The sequence below is a fragment of the Quercus lobata genome, chromosome 6, assembly GCF_001633185.2.
Source record: "Quercus lobata isolate SW786 chromosome 6, ValleyOak3.0 Primary Assembly, whole genome shotgun sequence".
In the NCBI taxonomy this organism is placed as follows: domain Eukaryota; kingdom Viridiplantae; phylum Streptophyta; class Magnoliopsida; order Fagales; family Fagaceae; genus Quercus; species Quercus lobata.
The window spans coordinates 23344229-23366091 of NC_044909.1; the positions used below are offsets into that span (position 1 = coordinate 23344229).

A 21863-nucleotide genomic window follows, 5' to 3' on the forward strand; every position below is an offset into this window, starting at 1 on the left:
GTAGCGGGCCTAGATGGTAATCAGTAAAAATTTGTCACATTAATAGTTTGTAAAAATGATGTAAAATAATTTGTGGTTGTAGCATTGCTTAAAAAAGAAAAAAGAAAAAAAAAAAGATTCCTTTAACAAACATATATTTGAATAATTTGTTTAAAGAAGTGAGTTCCAAATAACTCAACTGGTAAAATCTTTGATGGTTGAAAAAGATATTTGAAGTTTAATTTTCGCCTATATCAAAAACTGATTAATGTCTTATTTTGATGATAAAAAAATATAATTATTAGAAACGGACGGTATAAATTGACACTCAATAATAATGAAAAAGTGAAAAAGAAAATGTCTATAGCCAAGGAGAAATGGGAATATGGGCCGTAGACCCATGACATAAAATATTAATTAGAATGAGGCAACCATGACCCAAAAAACTTTCATGGGCCAATCGAGACCAAAGAACTTTAAAAAGAATATATTTAAGATAGAGACAGAAACAGTTATCATAAGTTAGTTTACAGTTAGGCCATCGAATCTAAAGCCATTGTTGTTCGTGTTCCCTTGGCTTGAATTGATATGCCTGCCGCGTTATTTTAAGCAAACAATGTCGTTATCTCACACCCCCTATTTTGAACTCCCGACCCTTGTGCAACGGCCTCTTCTTCTCTCTCTCTCTCTCTCTCAAACCCAAACTCACCATTTTCTTTTTTTGGTTTTCTTTTTAAATAATAAATTAAACTAATAATGTACAGACTTCAATCCAAATCCAATGCAACAACCTTTGGAGCTTAATTCCATTCTATGTAGTTTGTACACGTGCACCATTTTCCCAGGTTCCCTTCTTACCATTCCTTCTCTTTGATGTTTAATTCAATTTTATCAATCTGGGTATTTTTTATTTTATTTATTGAAACATCAGGATCAGATTTTTAATTTCAATTCTCACATACCCTCCTTTTTTTCTTTTCTCTATACATTTTTTTTTCTTTGTATGGTTTTTATTTTTATTTTTATTCATTGCTTCATATATGATGTTGATAATTGATGTTATGCTATTTCTTGCACAGTTGAATTTGTAAGTTCCTTTGTGGAATTAAGGCAAAATCCCCTGTGATGTGTTTGTTGTGCAAAAAATGTGTGTCCGTGAGAGCCATGAATTTTGCTTCCAGTTTATTTATGATGGAGTAAATATGCGAAATACGGTGGAATCTTTGTTTGAAATTGTTTCATTTTGTTGCTTGTAAGGGAATATTTGTCGAAGACTGTTTCATTACGTCGTATACAAAGTTTTGAAGCCATAGGGAGAGGCATTGAATGTGGATCTAATTTTGAAGAGTGGGAGATGATGTACATGACCCTTTAAAGAAATTGTACAGTATCTTATATTATCACTATTCTTGGTCCAAGTTTATAGTGAAAGTAAGCCTTTGAAGCTATAGGTGTTGTTGATAATTCCATTGGTTAAGTTTCAAGGTTGAGTTTGTACAAATGAACAGATTTTGTGGCATAGAGGGAGTAAGGCATAAAAGACCAGAGAATGTTAATATGAAGCTATAAAAAAAGAAGAGGGAGTTCTACCAAGACCATGACTAGTGAGGCTCCTAGTTCTTCAGGCCAACAGTTCCACAAAGATACACAACAATTTCCATCAAGTGTTAGGACTGCTGCAGAGAGAAAAATATATAATATCTGTGTCCAGACAGGTGAGGAATTTTCAACTGAGTTTCTGCAGGATCGTGTTGCTATGAGAAGACTACCACATCAGCCAAAGAGAGTGGGTTTTAATTTTAATCAGAACCATCAGCCATTTCATGAGGATCTCAATGGCATTGTTGAGCTACAAAGAATTGATTCTGATTGTGATTCTGAGTTCACAGTGTTTGTCCCAGGGACAAGATATGGGGCTGAGGCGGAGAAAAAGACTTATGCTGATAGTATAAACAGAGTTTATTGGGAATATGGTGCAAATGGGCAAGTACCAGGTAAGTTTTCTGATGAGAGTAATCCCGATCGAGGCACTCCAGGACCAATTGCTCCACCCCTCTATGTAGTGGGGTCCCATCAGTCACACTATCCTTATGGGCCAGGATTTTCAGAAGGCTCTTTCTCTGGAAAGATGAAATTTCTATGCAGCTTTGGGGGAAGAATATTACCAAGGCCGACCGACAGTAAGCTTAGATATGTGGGGGGGGAGACCCGGATTGTATCCATCAGGAAGAGCATCACTTGGGAGGAACTTATGACCAAGACTTATGCAATTTGTAACCAACCTCACACTATCAAATACCAGCTTCCTGGTGAGGATCTTGATGCGCTTATATCTGTTTGTTCAGATGAGGATCTTCATCATATGTTAGAGGAATATCAAGAGCAGGAAAGAATTGAGGGTCCTCAAAGACTCCGGATGTTTCTTATATCTTTAAATGAATCTGGGAGCCCAAGTTCTATGGAAGGAAGGGCTGCCCAGCCAAGCGATGTTGATTATCAGTATGTTGTTGCTGTTAATGGCATGGTGGAACCCCCAAGGAAGAGCTCTAGTGGCCAGAGCCAGAACAGCCAGTTAGGAAACACCTCAGATCATAGTCCAACTTTTCATAGAGACTCTCCTACATCTGGATATGCTTTGGAGACTAAGGATTGTAGTCCAAGTTCCTTGAACAAGGCAGGAATGTTCTCAAACCCTGCTTCTCAGTTTTTAACTACACTTCAGATACCAAGTAATTCCTTCAATCAATCGCCTCCTATATCTCCAGTTCAGAACAGAGATCCTAAGAATTCTAATGTGCAAATTTATTTGGATCAACCTTGTGCTAATGGCCATCAAGGTATCAATCCATTTGTTATGGAAAAACTACCCTGTGACAATCCCTATTATGTTGATGCCATGGGTTATCACCATAATCTTCCTCATGGGACTCCATTGATGAATTATCATCATCATTACAAATATTTGGTTGAAACTAACCAGGCTAACAAACTCAATGACAGACACTTTCACTACCGTATTCCCAGTAAAGACGTGCGTTCTCCATCATATGAGAGGCAAATGATTAAGGAAAGGGCATTCCATTCAGAAAAGATTGCCCCTAACGCTGATGATCCAATGAGCTTATGGTCAGGGCCTAATGATACAGATGGTTCTCATCGCAAATTAATGCATGCATTCTCTGACTCACAGTTGCAAGAGCATGATGAGAGGTCCAACTGCAACTTCCCTACTGGGAGAGAAAAATCACCTACATTTGCAATGTTAAATTACGCACAGGATTTGCCAATACAATGCAAAGAGAGAATTCATGATGAACACCAAATAGATGAATATGAGAATAAGCCTACTTTCAAGGCGCCTAAAGATTTCAAGGAAAATTTTGAACTGGGTCGAGAAATTTTCAGCTGGACAGATGGGATTACCCCTTATTCTGATCAAAACCAGCAACAATTTGAAGGAAATGTTGAAGTTACATCACATGATAATGTCATTGAGCTTAAGAATTTACCAGACCTTAACTGTCTCCCCAGTGTTTGTCTATTCTCAGAAGAGCTACAAAGCCTCAGAGAAGGGATTTCTGTTCCAACAATCATTCCTTCAGAAAGGTCTGCAGATAGCATGAGCGAATGCCCCTGTGTTTACCAATTGGATGCAACTGTTCCTAAAATTTTAATCAAGAGCCAAAGACCTGATGAGGATAAGCAGTGTGCTACAACTGAGACATTAAGTAGTCAAGTAATTTCTGATTGGTACCCTGGAATACTACCTCTTGCACCTGAGGAATTGCTTGACCAAGAATCCATGGTCCCAAGCTCTGTAAGTATATCTCCCTTTGCAGAAATGTATTTATATCCAAAATTATGATTTCATATGAATAACACTCCCATGTCTGCCTTATTTCAGAACTCAACCACAAGCACTGTTTTGAGTAGAGAGACCCCCGTACAGAAAGTCGAACTGATAGGATTTAGCACACAATCTTATGAGGAATTGAAGATTGGAGATGTTATCTGTGTCCAATCACAGGAATCAGATGGTCATCCTGACAATAAGGTACTGGAACAAACGGTTATTGTTGAAGATGTAACCGATTGTACTCCTGCTGGCATCCCCTTGTGCTCAAAAATTGTCCCATGTATAGAAGATGAGGATAGTGATGATTTGCTATCCCCTAGGAAAACAGAATCAGAGAATTCCACTCCAGAATCTGAATGCGAGGTAAACATATTTCCTATGGAACTGGAGTTAATGTTTTATGAAAATGTGTTTAGTGGTCTATTTGAGCTTCCACCTTGTATTCACAGGGTGTGAGAGTTGATGGCAGAGATACGTATGATTCAATCAGTGATGCTGCAATAGCTGAAATGGAAGCAGGCATCTATGGTTTGCAGGTTCGAAACTGCTATCTTATGGATTTAGGCGTGATATGATATTGGTCCCCTTTCCCATTTTGATAGCTGGATTTCTTTTGATTCTATGCCTGGGCACTTAGTCCAATTGGTTAGAAAATGCCCTTTTCTTATGAAGGGTTGGGTATTTAGGAAAAGCTAGTATTTTGCTCAGTATTGGAAGTGATCTAGTACACAGAATGAGAGTTAACATAATATTGGCATGTTAAATATTTTTTGAAATGAAACTGCTCTCTTATGGGCATGACCTGTACATTTGTTAATATCAGTCTATGGTTAATGAATTACCATGAGACAACCACTTCCCCCCAGATTTTCTATTTTGCTATGGATTTTTAAGCAAGCTATGCCATGATTCAGTATACAACTATACATATGGTGTGCAATGCATGGGCTCCATAGATTTAGAATTGAACTCATGACCATCTGATTCGTAGTGATTGGTATCTCCTTGCAAAGAAAATTGAAGGTTGAAGTCTGTATTTGTAAGAAAAATAATGGCATCTAATAAATAGCTGTCTTTCTCAAAGTCCTAAGAGAATGAAATGCTCATGAATCATTATGAGAGCCAAGTAACGTTGGTTTCATTTGTTTCTTCATTATTTTATCTTTTTTCTTGCCTAACTATGCACCTTTAAGATATTGTCTTTGTACACAAATTTGTCTTGTCTTAAAAAGGAAATAGTCTTGCAAGGAAAAAATTATGATTACATATTTTAGAAATATTTTCTTAGTTTTCTTCACTACATAAGGATTTCATTGTCATGATAGGTAAAAGCAAATTCAGATTTGCCAAAACCCACCTGTAATCTGAAAGTAACAACCCTGTATTCTAAGATTCACTCCCTTCTCATGTTTCTATCATTCTTTCTTCTTCTTCTTGCCACTTTTCTACTTTTTTTTTAGCAAAAGAAAGTATATTTGGAGTGAGTTTAACTGAATGCTTCATTTGTTGATATCAGACTATCAAGAATGCTGACCTTGAAGAACTGCAAGAGTTAGGATCTGGTACATTTGGAACTGTATATCATGGAAAGTGGAGGGGAACAGATGTTGCTATTAAGAGAATCAAAAAGAGTTGCTTTTCAGGAAACACATCAGAGCAGGAGCGACTGGTATAATTTTCATTTAATTTCTCACAATGTACAGAAGTTTCCAACCTAAAGAAAAAAAGGATTCTGCATGGAATTAGTGTCTCCATGACTTGAAGGATATATAGCATCACTTAGTTCAAATATATATTTTCTACACTATAAAATTTGGGTCTCTGAATTTTTATGGATGAAAATTTCAACTCCACCTGTTTGTTCAGATTAAAGACTTCTGGCGTGAGGCACAGATACTGTCAACGCTTCACCATCCAAATGTTGTAGCATTCTATGGGGTTGTTCCCGATGGTCCTGGTGGAACATTGGCGACCATAACTGAATATATGGTAAATGGATCATTGAGGAATGTACTAATAAGGAAGGATAGGTGAGTGGATTCATACATTTTTCAACCCTTTCACCCTCTAAATAGTTTTTTGGATCCTCAGAATCCTTCCTGCAGGGTGCTCGATCGTCGAAAAAGGCTTATGATTGCAATGGATGCAGCTTTTGGCATGGAGTATTTACATTTGAAAAATATTGTCCATTTTGATTTAAAGTGTGACAATTTGCTTGTCAATTTGAGGGATCCTGAAAGACCCATTTGCAAGGTATTTAATAGTGGAACAAAATTTTGATTAACCCAGTTGTCTTCTGTAGTTGTTTTCATCTACTCATAATTACTAACTTTTCTGTGGTATATGAGGTGTTCAGTAATTTGTTTTTCCTGCATGATTTTAGCTCACTGACTTATTAGAAATGGATTTTATGATATACGGAAGCATTGTACAACTTACCCATGGTTGTGACCTGCTTTGCAGGTTGGAGATTTTGGGCTGTCAAGAATAAAACGCAATACACTTGTCTCTGGTGGTGTTCGAGGAACCCTTCCATGGATGGCACCAGAATTATTAAATGGCAGCAGCAGCCGGGTCTCCGAGAAGGTATATGAACTTGGGATAAAACCTAGTATCTTCCATTATTGAGTTTATCTGCTAAATCAGAACAAATTATGTCCCAAACAATGTAATAACAAGATCTTTTGAATTCCTTTCTTTGACAGGTTGATGTTTTCTCATTTGGTATTGCAATGTGGGAGATTCTGACCGGTGAGGAACCATATGCTAACATGCATTGTGGTGCTATCATAGGTAAGTTCAGACCTATTGCAGTAATTATTGTGCATTTTTTTTTATCTGTTTTGATTTTATACCATCTCAATAGAGCCGTATTCAACCTACTATGAGTTTCATAGTGCATACGGCATACCATTGTATTAATTTGTTGAGTTAACTTCAATTATTCTTTTAATGGGCAAAGAGGTGGTTACTGATTTGTTGAAATATGTTCACAACTATGGTGTTATTTTTCAACTTATGATCATAAGGGTGTTGTTGACGGAGATCATTTGGAGTAACATTTATGATGAATTTCAGTGGCCTTTTATGGAGACCCATATACGCAGGGTAGAAGCACAACTCTTAAGGTGTGTCACTTGCATAAAGGTTCTCCTAGAAATTTTCGGTGCTGACCACCTCCTGTGGAACCCACTTAAACATTGTTGTCCAATTAAAGTACATTAATTTCCTCCTGATAACTCTTACCAATTAACAATGTTTTTGACATAAATTTCATTAGTTCTTCCGATGGGCCACCATCTAGTGCAATGGTGTAAATCTCATACTATCAAGCACAAGTTTGCAGGTTCAGCTTTTTGGGAATGGTCACTTCATGCAATAATGTCAAACGTTAGGACAGTGGTTTCTCTTCCCCAACCTTCCGTCTGCCTGCACAGTATCCTGCTTTGGCAGAACCATGACTTGAGTTTTACCTTACTCATTCAAAGTTATTCCTATATCAGAACCCTAGTCCCTCTCTTGGTGCTGTTCATTGACAAAAGTTATTTGAATACATTTTGTGGCATGGTTCTCTTGAGTAGAATTTCAAAATCTTGGTTCAACATTGTTTTTGGTTACTTTAGGAAATCAAATAAATATTGTTTTAGCTTTCCTTTTGACGTTTATATCTCTAAACATTTGATTTTTCTGGGTAAATAAATGTATATGTTTCTAGGTCATATTTCTTGAAATGCCTAATTTGTTAATATTCTGCCACTATCTTTACTCTCAATCATTCTATACTTTTAGTATGGCTATGTTAAAATTTGGATGATCATTTTTGTGGTGTTGTGAACTTTGTATGAAGGAGGAATTGTAAGTAACACGCTCAGGCCTCTAATTCCAAAACGTTGTGATCCTGAGTGGAGAAAGTTAATGGTAGAGTGCTGGTGTCCCCATCCTGAAGGCAGGCCATCATTCACAGAGATTACAAATAGGCTACGCATAATGTCAAATGCAATCCAGAAAAAGCGGCATTCTCCTGCAAATAGATAAACCAAGATCACCATGTAAGTCACACTTATACATACACCCAAAAAAAAAAAAAGGTTAAAAGGTTTATATTTTCATGCACAGTCTGTAAACTTTGTGAAGTAGCTTCATACAAGCCATTTAACCTGTACATTGAAAGTAAAAATCAGATCTGTATGTTCTTTGTACCTTTCCACTTGTTTACTTTTTCACATGAAACATTCATAGAAGGTAAAAATAATATGTGAAATGTCAGTTTATTGTGAAATTCTTTTAATTTCTTAGAGAAGATGATGGGAGTGCATTTATGGAGCTGTTATAGAGCTGCATTTGGAGTAGGGAATTCTTGCATAGAAAAAAAGTTGCTAGAGAGAGCACAGACTCTTCGAATTTTCCACTTATAGGCACCGTTCACTGTCTGGAAACTCACTTCTCTTGCTGAGTTTTCTCTTGACCTTGCAATAATGAAGTTCAGAATTCTGATTTTAGTTTGTCTCAGTTGAGTCCCATAACAGAGTTAGGAGTGCTGCCATGCTGCATACCTTTGCATGACAAATACAATATTATTAATCCATAGACAGTTTATCTTCGTGTATATAATGTAATTTTTTTAAAATGTTAATTTATATGAGATGAATCTAATGAAGTGCTGTGAGTTATGCCATCATCCAGTGATTCCAGTCCTCAGATGTTGAATCTTTTATAAAAGACAAATCTGGGTGAAATGATTAAATATATATATGAAAAAAAAAAAAGATTCTTTTGGAGGAATCTCCTCCTCCCTCAATACGTTGCAATTCATAAGATCATCTACTAGTATGATTTAAATAAATCATATTACCAATTATAAAGATTATATGACTAAATGTAGATATTGATGGTTTTTTTTAGGGTAAATTACAAAGTTGGTCTTTATCTTCAGTAGGAAAAAAGATTAAGTAATAAGTTAGCTTATAATCAAGACCCAAACACACTTAATACAATTATAAAGAACAATAGTTGTCAAAGTTGAGTTAAATTGTTAAATACAAGAATTTTGTAAAGAGTTAAAACAAACTAAAAGATAAAAGAATTATGAGCAATAATAATTAAAGCTCACTTAACGATAATAATTAACATGTTTATTGTATTTGAAAATAATGGATGATTTCCAAGATTTCATCTTAGTAATAATAATTAATATGTTAATTATATTATGAAACTATATGCCAAATGAACTGATAGTTTATGTAGGGGCAAAGGCCCAAGATCATTCAATGGGCCTTGGGTCCCGTATGGAAAATTCGACCACGTCCGAGGAGAAGGCGTGGGTGCCAAAAGGGCTCCCGACCTAATTCTTGTGGGCCTGAAGATGTTTAAAAGGCAGTCCGAGGAGAAATGTCTCCTCGGACGTACCAAATATGGCTCAAACATGCACTCTGCCTGCTAAAAGGATCCACCCCAACGAGCACTAGTAACAAGGATGAGTCCCACAAGCTCGTAAGAAGGAAGAAAGCGTAGGATGCCAAGGGTGAGGCTACAGCTGCCAGATTAAATGTATGACAGCTACTTTTCTGGCCGCATTAATGAGGAGAGGACTTGTGAACAGTGTTGCCTTGGCTACCACAACTCATAGAAAGATGGGGGGAATGTCCAATGGGACAAGCACTCAAGTGAAGGTCCAGATGATCAACAAATGTAAGGCCCTTATGACTTCAAGAGGACAATATAAGAGAGGGAGTCCCCATGAAGAAGGGGACAGAGAAAAAAAAGGGAACTTAGAACAGAAGAACAGTGTTAGAACCATAGCCTTTGAGCAGGGACTGATATACCTCCTACACGTCTCCTCGGACTGAATATCTAATAGACATAAAGGGGATTTTCTTACTTTCAATTGTTGCATGACCCAATTTTAGCTAGTATACACTTCGTTAAGGCCTAGTTTTGTAACCCACTCTTTATAAATTCATTATTTCAGGCTTCCTAGGCCAGAACCCCATACCTGTTGGGCCTGGGTCCTGAATTGTGATCCTACAGTTTATATTTTATTTTCTTGCTAATATTATGGACAAATTTTTAATAAAGAAACATCATAAATAACAAGATTCATTTTTTTTTTTTTTTATCTAAGATTTATCTTTTAATTGATTCTCAAAAAAAAAAAAAAAATCCTGAAGCCAGTCACTGATTGAACCCAGTTATATTCCAACACTTGAATTACCTTAATTTGAGCTTCAACTCAAGGCAATCAGCTGGAACATGTCTCCAATCCCAAGGAGGGTGAAGTGCTAATTTGGAACCCATCTAAGCCACCAATACTAATTGGCTCCTTGGGTGCCCAAGAATTGTTGATCTGAGGCCTCGATTTTCTGAACTAACTGTCGAACAATACTTTAGTCTGTAGGCCAAATACTCTGTTATTCAGTCTTTTTTCGCTTCATATTGAGTTGGCTTGTGCCTTGAGTTCTAACATAGTCCTAACAGTAAGTCCTCAACTATTTCTCTCTTTCTTAAATTTGATTAGTAAAAGAAAAAGATAACAATGTAATAGCATTAAAGTTGACAAGCGGTTAACATATAAATATTATATTTCTCTCACTTATAATTGGAAAATTATTAGGTAATCTTGGAGTGCCATAAATACGTAGTCTCCCCTCTTATATGAATAGTGGGTCTTATCATGAATTTAATTAGGGAGACTCATCATTCATGTAAGAGGAGGGAGTACGCATTTATGGTATTCCAGAAGTACACAATAATTTTCCCTTATAATTAACTCCGGTGGAAGGATACCTAGCCACGTAACGAGGGTTATCATTTCACCATCTACCATGCATGGAAGGTTGTCAACAAACAAAATGAGCATTTGCAAAGCTAAATTCCTCAACTCATATGGACAGTATGACCATGCAGACTAAATTTTCAAATTGAAGTCCAACGTCTAGCACAATATATATACGTTGAATTCTGGGGCATGCCATATCTTTATCTTCTTGCTATATAATAACACGAGTAAGAGTAAGAGAACAATATCTGCTATAACTATGTGGTAAAACTTTCTTTCTTAAGAGAGAAATTATGTTTGCCCAATATTTAAGGTTAAAGTTAAACTACCTTTTGAAGTCGAAGATGAACAGATTTTCAATCATAAAAGTTGCATAAAGAAAATTTTCACTTAGCCAAGAAAAGTCAATTAAGTCGATGCTATATCTCTTGGGAAATTTATTATAAAGTATATATAAATGTTCAACATAGTGAAAGGCAACTATGTTACTAGCTACTACGTACATCCCTTTTGTTGGCCTAGTCAACATACTTTTGATAAAACAAAAATAAATAATTATATTATTATATCTCTTCAACTCTATACATACTTTGCCGCCATTTCCCATCGATCCATGCATCCAATTGTCTCCTCTATGACTCCACCAAGACGAGCACATATGAAAAGAAAATAGCTGCAAGAAAGATTAGTGGCTAATCCTATCCTTAATGTTGCCCATTGGCATAGCAATTATTTGATGCTGAAAAAATCACCAGTGAGCCACACGGTCTTCACGTGCTCCTGACAAGAACCTGCACAACACAAAAGCTGAAGACCTTAAGAGGAGTACCGGTGTGGTACCGGCCAAATACCCTCTGACAGTCAAGTTAGAGAAATCTCTTGTTCACAATTCTAGAGTACCAGAGATGGGGTGAATTATGCGTACCTTGGTTGGTGAGGGTATTGGGGCTTTTATAGTAGTAGAGGGTTGACCTCTCTTCCTTGGACTAGAAGTCTTTTCCTTATAGGAGTCTTCTTTAGGCGTATTTGGCAGAATCCTTTCCTTATAGGAATCCTTTTAAGTAGCGCCAAACGTGGAAAGTAAGACATTCCTTTATATATGTAATCGTGGGTAGCAAGTAAACTTGTATCAGGGTCGTTAGCTTACCCTACATCCTTCAGCCTTATTGGCGTCTGCCCTCAGGTGCGTTTCATGGACTCCCTACACTTCGTTTGTTGACACCTACTAATGGAAGCTGACGGTTTTACATGTAACCGTGAGTTTATGCCTGATGGCTTTATCTAAAACCGTCAGCTTATGTCTTATATGAGTAAGCATTATTTTTATCCATATTCGCTTCATCCCTTTTCATTGGTGATTCTAATATTGTAAATTTATCCTTATCACTCATTAATACACATATCTCGTGGGATCCTTTCCTAACTTCAGCTTTCTCCCCGTTTAGGCGTAGATGCCAACAGGTCAGAAGATGAAGTCGTCAGCTTAACGGCTTCATCTTGTGTGAAGTCGTCAGTTTAGAGACTGATAGCTTCATCTTGCGTGAAGTCGTTAGCTTAGAGACTGACGGCTTCAGCTTGCGTGAAGTCTTCAGCTTTAGAGACTGCTTCATCTTGCGTGAAGTCTTCAGCTTAGAGACTGACAGTTTCATCTTGCGTGAAGTCGTTAGCTTAGAGACTGACGGCTTCAACTTGCGTGAAGTCTTTAGCTTAGAGACTGACGGCTTCATCTTGCGTGAAGTCTTCAGCTTAGAGACTGACAGCTTCAACTTCAGCTTCATCTTTTGTGAAGTCTTCAACTTAGAGACTGACAACTTCATCTTTTGTGAAGTCTTCAACTTAGAGACTGACAGCTTCGTCTTGTGTGAAGTCGCCAGTATGCATAATAGAGCTGACGGGTCTTTGGAGATCAACAACTTTTATTTTGTCAAAAAATTCCCCTTATCAATTATCACGTCTCTACCCCATATCTTGTCCCCCCAAAATTTAACGGTGTTGACTTGAAATGTTGCATACATATAATGATTGCTTGCAATTTTTTTCCTGCAAATATTACTTGTAGTGAGTGGTATTGCAATTTGCAAGACTCTAAAGTACTACCCTTTAGTCGTAATTCCTGAATTCAATTCCCACCCAAAAAATAAAAAATAAAAAATAAGGAAAAAGAAGTAACTGTTAGCTATCTTTTGTAGAGCCAAATGTGTAAAGTAGTTAAATAGAAAATATATAGAGCACTGAAAGAACAAATAAGCGTGGCTTGGACATCTCTTTTTAGCAATGGCTAATGGTGTGTCAAGCATATATATATTGGTACCAAAGAGTTCCTATACAAAAGATAATATGATTATTCTATTGGCATTCATTAAAGAAGAATTTTGTGTAGTGACTATGAGCTTTTTTTCATTAAAAAAAGGAAAGGTAATAAGTTGAATAAGGATTAAACCTTTTTTTAAATTTTATATATATATATAGGGATTAGTTTCATTTGTCTTTTTCCCAGACCAATTAAGCAAAAGATATTTTCCTTATCTTTCTTCTCCAGATTAGTTTGATTTACATGGGATTGAATATTTTCTTACCCAACCCGGCCCATGAAAGGTGAAGATTTCATCTCCGTACAAATTTGAAATTTCTGCAATCCTAATTTATTTTTTGATGCGTTCAAGTTAGCTATTAATCACAATTAGAGCATCCATAGCAGTGGATCTAAATTTTTAACTTTTTAGTTACACAAAAAGTCACTTTATCTATTTTACATTCACACATCCTATAACAGTGGAGCTATTTTACTTTTTAACACAATAAAATAATATAAACACTATAATAAAATAATATTTCATTCAACCACCAACACACTACCACAACCACCACCAAACCTATAAAAATCACTGCACAACTACAACCCCACCGTGCCTATCAAAACCAGTGAAGAAGAACAAAACAAAAACCCAGAAAAATCAACACAGCCAAACCGAAACCTATGCGTGATACTCTGTCCGATTCAGTACCGACCAACGAGACCTGCACCGATCATCAATCAATGATCATAAACAGTGATGATGAGTGCAAAGTGAAATGGAATGCTCCGATTTGAGGTGAGTCGGGTAATGTGGGACTCGATCGAAGCTAAAAATGGAGAGAGAGAGAGAGAGAGAGAGAGAGAAAACGAAAGAAAAGTGGGTCTGAGGCGATCAACGGCGTGGGTCTGAGGCTGATCGGTGGCTTGGGACGATTGGTGGGTCGATGTTGTCGAGCTTTGGTGGCGGCGACGTTGACGATGAGTTGGGCTGGCAACAGTAAACGTGAGCTTGAGAGACCGGAGTTGAGAGAGTGAGATTGAGAGAGATTCTGGAGTTGAGAGAGTGAGATTGAGAGAGATTCTGGAGTTGAGAGAGTGAGATTGAGAGAGATGAGGTTTAGAGATGAGATGAAAGTGAATGAGAAAGAGAGAGGCATGGTGAGAGTGAATGAGAAAGCAAGTGGCATTTTTTTAATCAACAGCCGAAATAAAATAACTTTTTTTTTTTTTTTTTAGCCCTCATGAACCGTGGAACTAAAAAAAATAGATTTAGCTCTACTGTTAGAGCATGAATTTAGTGTTTGTGGAGCTAAAATTTAGCATTATAGCAATATAGTACCACTATTGTAAGTACTCTTAGGTACGTAAGTCAAATGCGTTATAATTGAATTGAGACTTCTCCCTGCACAAAATGCTATTGGATCAATTTGGGCTTTATGTTAGTCAACCTATTATAGTAGTAGTGCTTTCATTGGTCAGCCATTAAACTCTTGAATAAAATGGGGCAATAGGTCTTGCCACTTTCTATCACTTTTCATATGACATTTTCCTTTCTTTTCGTTTCTTCAAACAAAGAATCTTTCGAATTTTCTTACAAAATGCTTTTTAATTATGATCTATCATCATTCATCACTGGTGTATTTGACAAGCACACATTCTCTGATATTTTAGAAAGATCCATTATTCTATATAATTTATATTCAATTTTTGGTCGGCTACTCAGATTTCAAACAACAGCTAGCACGAATTTCATTAATTATAAATATATAATATATTGTATCGTATATCTAAGAAAAAGCCTATGTCTATGTGATTGGACAACTTTTTATCTCCGACTCAAATGAAAGACGTACACCTAATTAATCGAAACTGATTAGCCCCCACCTGGCAACTGCGGACAGAGCCTCTTATGATCTAGCTGACGCATGCCATGACTAAAATATCCATCATATATATATATATATATATGCCTTAAATTAATGATTCTTGTCTAAAAATACATGAGCCTCAAAGGTAGAAAAAGGCATTTCCTAAGAATATCTTCTGCATAATTGAAAAAGAAAAAGAAAAAGAAAACGTGTTTATTATGCGTATTGGGTAATGGGGTATGGATTATACACACATATTGTATGATGGAAATCAACGTTAACGTTGATATCAAATATTTTAGAATTAGGTGGCATTTGGATAAGAACGTAAAGTCAGCGTTTGCATTTGGCCTTTTTATTTTTATTTTTATTTTTTTTTATGCACGTGGATTATACTGTTATGTACTTATTATGTATTGTTCACACACTATTTACACACTGTTCATGTATTGTTTACGGGACCCATAACTACTTTATTCAGAAAAAAAAAATAGATCTCACGACACTACTCACACATTTAAAAATTATTTTGCTATAGTGTTTTCAGTTTTCAGCAAAATAAGCGGTATCCAAACGGACCCTTAATGTACTGAATAAGAACCATCAAATGGTAGGTCCCGTTGGCTATGTTTTAAAATTTAAACCCATGATATTTTGTTGTAAATCCCAAGCCCATGCTCTAAAATTTTCCTTGGCTAGCGTGGGAATTTTCGGCAGCAAACAAAATCCTCAATCTTCTCATATTTCCTTATAAAATAGTCAATTCACATTTCCATATTTTGCAGAAAATAAATAGTGGCTTGTGACATCAATGGGAAAGAAAGTTCCTTTTTTTTTGCCTTTCTCTTTTTCACTCTAATCATCTTCAGCTACTTCCTTTTTTTTAGAGCTCTAAGACTATCAAAAAGAAAAAAAAAAAAAAAATCTGTATATATGATATTAGTTAAAAATAATAAAACATATATTACTTTTGATACTTTAGTTACTTTGCTTCTGCTGAAAATTTTCTCTTGGGCATTTGTGAAGTTCGAAACTTTGTTTGCGAGTGCACATTGCTGTTGTATCCTAGAGAGCGACCGCCTGAGCCATTTGCACCGACGGATTCATTCCAGTGAAGGCAAAATCGCTTCTTAAGAACAGTGGATTTAGTTCTGTGCCTCGGCGATAAGTTTTACTTAATCCTTAATTTTATATGCTTTTATACTTGTCTATTTTGCTTATAAGTTAATTTGAGCATATTTTGTTTTATTGATATATTATTGATATTGCTTTGTAACTTTGTTAATCAATTTGGACAATTTTCCAAACTATACTTCCAACAGGTCCAATGGCTTATCTATTTATCACTATAATATTTTTAATATGGATTGCTTTAAATTATCAATTAACATAGATTAATTATGTCATTATGAAGAGCTTTTTATTGAATTATTTAAGTTTTATAGCATTAATAATTTATTATCCAATTCTCTTAATAAGGAAAATTTGGATTTGAATCTCTCCCGAGTTAGTACGTGCATAACCACACACAAGACACAAGAGATGAAAATTAAGGTCACAAAAATCCAAACACAAACAAATAACTGTCTTACAAAATTTAAAGGCCACAAACACACCCCTATATACAATTAAGAGAGCCTTGTACGTAGAAAACTAACTAATGTCAGCATGAATGCCGTCAAATATGAATACAATTCCATTGTTTTACTTTTTGCATTTTATTTTCTGCTCCATTACTCAAAATTTGTCAATTTTATTTTTTTTAACTTTTATTATAAAATAACCTAAGTTAAAAAATGAAAAAAAAAAAAAACCAAACATATGATAAATCAAAAATAATATAAATAAAATAGAATACAAATTAAAAAGTAGAACAAATGATTTCTATTGCATCAAATACCACGAAACCGCGTCTAATAATAATTCACGAAAAGAGCACAAACCACTAATAGACATTATATTCAACTAGTATGTAGCTCGTGCTACCACATGGGAATGAATATATTATTAATCATGAGTTTATTCATATTTAAAATGCTCAATTAAGTCTAAATTCATATTATTAACCAGAAAATTTCATTAACAAAACTTGTAAGTATATATTTTATATTACTAAACTCATATATATATATATATATATATATTGTATTTTGGTGCATAGGATTGGTTAATTATAGTGATATTATTGGTCAATTTCTTTTTTGTCTTTTTGGGTTTATCACGAGGATAGAATTAGATAAAACAATAAAAATATATATTGCATTTTATTTTTTAAGTGATGCTATTGGGCATTTATAAAGCAAACTAAGGGTGTGTGTTTGTTTTGGGTGAAAATCACTTCCGGAAATGCTTTTCCGGAAATGAGGCTGTTTGGTTGGTCCGGAAAATTCTATTTTTCGGAAATTGAAATCCGTTGACCGAAAAAAATGCCTTTGACCACGGAAATCATTTTCCACTTCCATTTTCACTTCAAAGCATTTCAAGAAAAAGAGAGAGAGAGAGAGAGCAAGTGCGCGAGAGAGGAAGGACCGACGACCGCGCGCGGGAGAGGAAGAACCGACGATCGCGCGCGAGATCTCGATCGAGCCTTCGGGAGATCGCACCGTCGGACTGGATTTGTCATCGTTGATGATTTTTTTTCTGGGTTGTGGCTTGTGTTTTTCTGGATTTGTGTTTTCCTTCTTCTTTTCCAAACACCAGAGAATATTTTTCGGAAATTTTTTTGAAATGCAACCAAACACATGGAAACATTTTCCTTTCCGGAAATGCTTTTACACGAACCAAAAACAGCCTAAATGTAAAACTTAAACCAATGGGAAACAAACTATTTTCTCTAAGTTAATTTTTTCAATCCTCATAAATATTTAGATTCATGATTTTTTTTAAATTTGTACTTTCATCAAGCCACTAAACCGCATGATGAAAAAGAAACAGGAATAATAATGAAGTCTATATTGTCATCAATCAAATACAATTAGTTCATATTAATCTTCTCCAAAAATTGCTAAATCCATCAACTCCTTTGGCTTTGGAACTGAACAATGTAGTCAGTGAACCATCCAAAACCCCATGAACCATGGCTAACCCTTCCCTTTTTCTTGCCAACGAGCAAACTCAAAGCAGAGTCTCTAGCAAATGCAAAACTCAAATCTCTGGCTACCCAAAACCAATTAACCCAAATACTCTAAACAAAAGCAAACCAAATGTGACACAAATATCCTAAACAAAGAAGTGATAAATCTACAATAGCATATGAGAATAAAAATATCATTGAAAACACAAAACATGGCAGGTTTATTTGAAGTAAACAGCAAGAAATCTGAATGTCTAATAAACCCAAATTGAAGTTTAATAACACTAAAATAATTCTATGTCCTATTTCGTATATAAGTACTCAATAAGGGATAGTAAAAATAGGGGAATAGTGTAAAGAGAAACTACAGAAAAAAGTCAAAAATAGTCATTAAAAGGAAGTTGATAACAGTTCCTAATTTCAACAGCAAGAATCAAGATTAATTACACAAAGGTTCCTCAAATTTATTAGGCTTTACTCCAAAATTACAGAAAGAGATATATAAGATTATACGCGCACCCAAGTTATGGAATTCATGAAACTTTCCACCGATTATTATGTAATCATCTATTCATAAAATAAATTAATAAAAGTAAATTATCTATAAGTACTCAAGACATACACAATAAAAACAAATGAATAAACAAAATAAGCAAAGCTAACAACAACAATAGAAAACTAAATACTTCTGTCAAAAAAGAAAAAGACAAAAAGAAGAAAAAAACTTCCCTGTTTTTTATTTTTTTATAAACTTCCTTCTTTTAGGAGATTGTAAAATCCCTCTTAATCTGTGTTTATGCATGAAATATATTCAAATGAAATGAGGAAAATACAAAACACCTCTTCACCATTATAGGATTCTTACTGTAACTCCTCAATTTACATTGCAAAGAGGACAATTCATTCCAAGAATACAAAGTAAAACAAAAAATATATCATGAGGTAAGGGGAGAGGAAAAAGAGATCCCTTAAAGCCAATCCCTATTTTGTACTTGCACTGATTGAAACTAAAAATTGGTCCCTCAAGATCAAATGTCCAAGCCTATGTAAGTTCAAAGGAAGTGGCTATGGTAGGCCTATCCAAGTCTTCCATTATAGAATTTTCTCAATACCAATCATTAAAAGATAAGAGCTAGTACCAATAGAAATCTGCATTGCCTTGCTCTTTCCTTGAGCCGTGTACATTTGGCTTTCAATTTCTTGATTCTTCCTACCATTGTCCTTTTCCATCAACTCCTATTTCATTAGGATCTTGATAATATTTGCACTTTTCTCAGTTTCATCAATATTCATTTTCTTATTTGTCTCTACCCCTTTTCAACTACTCTCTAGCTCTAAGTAGCAATTAAGACCTAGCAAAATAAAAATATTCATAAAAAATAGCATTAGCATAAAACATAAAATGATGCATTGAGTTGCGCTATAAAACTAAGGATTATTATATTATAAATTATCCAATTTGTTGGTCACTAATTGGGTGCAGGTGCAAACACATGCATATCAAGAATTGGGTATAAGGTTGTAACGTTGAATGCTCATAGGAAACCAATACTAAATTGGATCAAAACGTAGTTTTAATGTTATCCATTTAAAAACAGTTAATTTGTTAATAAACTGCATATGGACTATGACCATTGTTCTAAGAAAATAACTTAGAAATAGATGGATTGTGGATGAGATTTTTTAACGTTTGTGTGAGATTTAGCATATGGCTTTAATTTTTTAGACGTGTTTGTTTCACATGGTATAACCTTTCACTTTTTAACTTAAACATTGTATAGTTTTAAATGGGCTTTTTTTCTATATGTCAAAACAGTTATATTGATGAGGCCTTGTGATCATGATGAAGATGCAACAACCAACAGCCTATTATTGATATAGCATGTCAATTTATAAATCAACCAAATGATTAAACATACTAAGGACACATAAACAAAAAAACAGAATTCTCACTAAAGTGTTTGACTTCCTTAGACAATGTAGCTCAAGTCATAGCAAACCTTGAAATGTAATTGATGGGGGAAAAAAAATTCAACCTCAATCCTAAAGCCTACTTGATGTATTTTAAAACAAAATAAAATTTGGTGTATTTTTAATAGAATACAACATTGGTTCATTAAAAGATGCATATTAAGCTATTATTATTTCTGCACATGCATAAACCCGAAAACTTTATAGCATATCCCATTTTAGAGAAGGAAAACACAACAATACACAAAATTTTCCACGATTAACATATCATAATGCTTAACGATATGGCATGAAGGGAGTTCTAAATAAGAGAACTTAAATAAAAGAATCCACCCCTACATAAAGGCATGGAATATTCACTGATAATTGTCAGGTGGAATGTTCATTGTCAATTTCTACTTTGCTATTCATTTCAAAGTTTTATACTAAAATTCAATTTAGTTTCACGGTGCTTGCTCTTAGATTCATAATTGATTCAATTTGATATTAATGGCCATTTATAAATGGCAATAGAACTTAAAAAAAATTAACTATATTAAAATCATCTACCACTAAAAACTATTGTATACCTTTTTTTTGTCATATATCCACCAGTTTCAAAAGTGGGCAAAGTTGTACAATAAGGAATCAATCCATGAGAATGTGCACATATTTAGACTTTTTGAGGAGAAGCACTAATATTAAAAATTAGATTCACTACTTCTAAGAGGCATCTAAAATATTAATTAATCTTCATGTTGATCATAGCAATATACCATTAAATAAATATATTGAAGAAAATTCAAATAAAATATATGCAAAGAAACATCTAGTAGAAGTCCTATAAACAAATAGATTAGAATAGAATAAATCATATAAGAAATGTCTAAAACGATATGTACCTGTTTAGGTTCAGATTGTTGTAAAGAGAGAAGCAGCATCCAGCAAAGAAGACATGGTTGGCAGCATAGTATGCAGATTGTAAAATCAATCACAGAATAGCCCAGAACCATTTTAATCCTAATATTTAAAACAAAAAAATAGAAAAAAAAAAATCCAAACCCAAATACGTAAATGAAAAAAAAAAAAATTCTAACCCAAATACCTAAAAATCAAACCAATCCAACCAAATATCCAAACATAAAGTATATTTAACATTCAATTAAAAAAAAAAATTACCGTTGATGGTTCCAATAAAGTAGAAACTATACCTGGTAGTACTGTTTCTACTCAGACTTGGATTGCTTGCAATGATTTCCCTTTCCACCTACAAACCCTGAAAAAGAAAAGCTTAGAAAGAACCCAACTCATCTCTGTAGAGAAAGGAATTGACATTGACAGATATAAATAAAAAATACTTGAAATAAAAAAATACGAATAACCAGGAAATATTAAATAAGAACAGTCACAGTTGAAAAGCATTCATCATTGATCCCTGGTAAATTAAACAAAAACACCCTCATAATTCACCACTATTTACATTAATACCACTCAAAGCACAAACGGTTACTGTAAAGTCAAACTCAAAACTCGAAAACTCACTGTATTGGGAGACTTGAAAGACGATGACCCATCAACGACATCGTCGGAGGCACCCAAAGAAAGCGGCATCTGTATCAGACCAGACTTGCTGGCTCTAGCGCTGGCACCGCGAGACATGAAGAGTTGCTGCTGGAGCATGATGGCAGCGGCGGAGGAGGACTTAGTAGCGCCGGAAATCTGGTGGCTATGGAGCTTGGAAGCGAGGGTGGAAGAGTCATGGTCGAACTGGTAAGGAACATTGTTGTCAGGGTTAGACGGTGGCGTTTCATTGGAGAGTTCTCTGGGCTTGAGGTCCCACGGGGTTTTAGGGTTGAGGTTAGGCCAAGAACACGAAGGCTCCAAGAAGTCATCGTGTGTGTTGTTGGGGTCGAAGTGTGAGTTCTGGAGGTGTTGAATCTGAGAGTTTTGGATCTGTGGGGAGCTGTATTTCTAATTTGCGTTTGATTATTGTAGAAGGGGAGGTGAAGCAAGCGTGTCCGATATCAAAAGGTTTTATTTAGCCAAAAAAAAAAAAAAAATAGCAC

At 35.1% G+C, this 21863-nt stretch overlaps 2 protein-coding genes across 5 annotated transcripts; one reads left to right on the forward strand and one right to left on the reverse strand.

The window, feature by feature from the left end:
* The first annotated feature begins 531 nt into the window (after positions 1-531).
* On the forward strand, positions 532-8500 carry LOC115993791. Of its 3 annotated transcripts, XM_031117764.1 has the most exons (11): positions 532-824; positions 1059-3796; positions 3884-4198; positions 4285-4371; positions 5352-5504; positions 5702-5865; positions 5941-6088; positions 6299-6421; positions 6541-6628; positions 7683-7884; positions 8132-8500. In XM_031117764.1, the coding sequence occupies exons 2-10, from the start codon at positions 1577-1579 to the stop codon at positions 7868-7870; spliced, it is 3486 nt and encodes a 1161-aa protein (XP_030973624.1). In that variant the 5' UTR covers positions 532-824; positions 1059-1576; the 3' UTR covers positions 7871-7884; positions 8132-8500. The 3 variants fall into 3 exon arrangements, with proteins under 3 accessions (XP_030973624.1, XP_030973623.1, XP_030973625.1); XM_031117763.1 differs by lacking the exon at positions 8132-8500 and having other exon boundaries at positions 7683-8118; XM_031117765.1 differs by lacking the exon at positions 8132-8500 and having other exon boundaries at positions 1237-3796; positions 7683-8118.
* Positions 8501-18692: 10192 nt separating this feature from the next.
* LOC115993760 lies at positions 18693-21814 on the reverse strand. 2 transcript variants are annotated; one of them, XR_004093069.1, is made up of 4 exons: positions 21340-21814; positions 21009-21073; positions 20700-20817; positions 18693-19199 (listed from the first exon to the last, which is right to left on the reverse strand). XR_004093069.1 is itself a non-coding variant. In XM_031117735.1 (4 exons), exons 1-4 carry the CDS (start codon positions 21475-21477, stop codon positions 19182-19184), a joined length of 330 nt encoding a protein of 109 aa, XP_030973595.1. In that variant the 5' UTR covers positions 21478-21814; the 3' UTR covers positions 18693-19181. The 2 variants fall into 2 exon arrangements, 1 of the variants encoding a protein (XP_030973595.1); XM_031117735.1 differs by having other exon boundaries at positions 21009-21064.
* Between the last annotated feature and the right edge of the window lie 49 nt (positions 21815-21863).

Coding starts and splice junctions, on each gene's coding strand:
- LOC115993760 (XM_031117735.1), bottom strand. CDS start 21,477: ATGCTCCAGCAGCAACTCTTCATGTCTCGCGGTGCCAGCGCTAGAGCC. Junction 21,065..21,339: donor CTTTCAAGTCTCCCAATACA/GTGAGTTTTCGA, acceptor CAGGGTTTGTAG/GTGGAAAGGGAAATCATTGC. Junction 20,818..21,008: donor AGTAGAAACAGTACTACCAG/GTATAGTTTCTA, acceptor TTTAAATATTAG/GATTAAAATGGTTCTGGGCT.
- LOC115993791 (XM_031117764.1), top strand. CDS start 1,577: ATGACTAGTGAGGCTCCTAGTTCTTCAGGCCAACAGTTCCACAAAGAT. Junction 3,797..3,883: donor AATCCATGGTCCCAAGCTCT/GTAAGTATATCT, acceptor GCCTTATTTCAG/AACTCAACCACAAGCACTGT. Junction 4,372..5,351: donor CAGGCATCTATGGTTTGCAG/GTTCGAAACTGC, acceptor TGTTGATATCAG/ACTATCAAGAATGCTGACCT.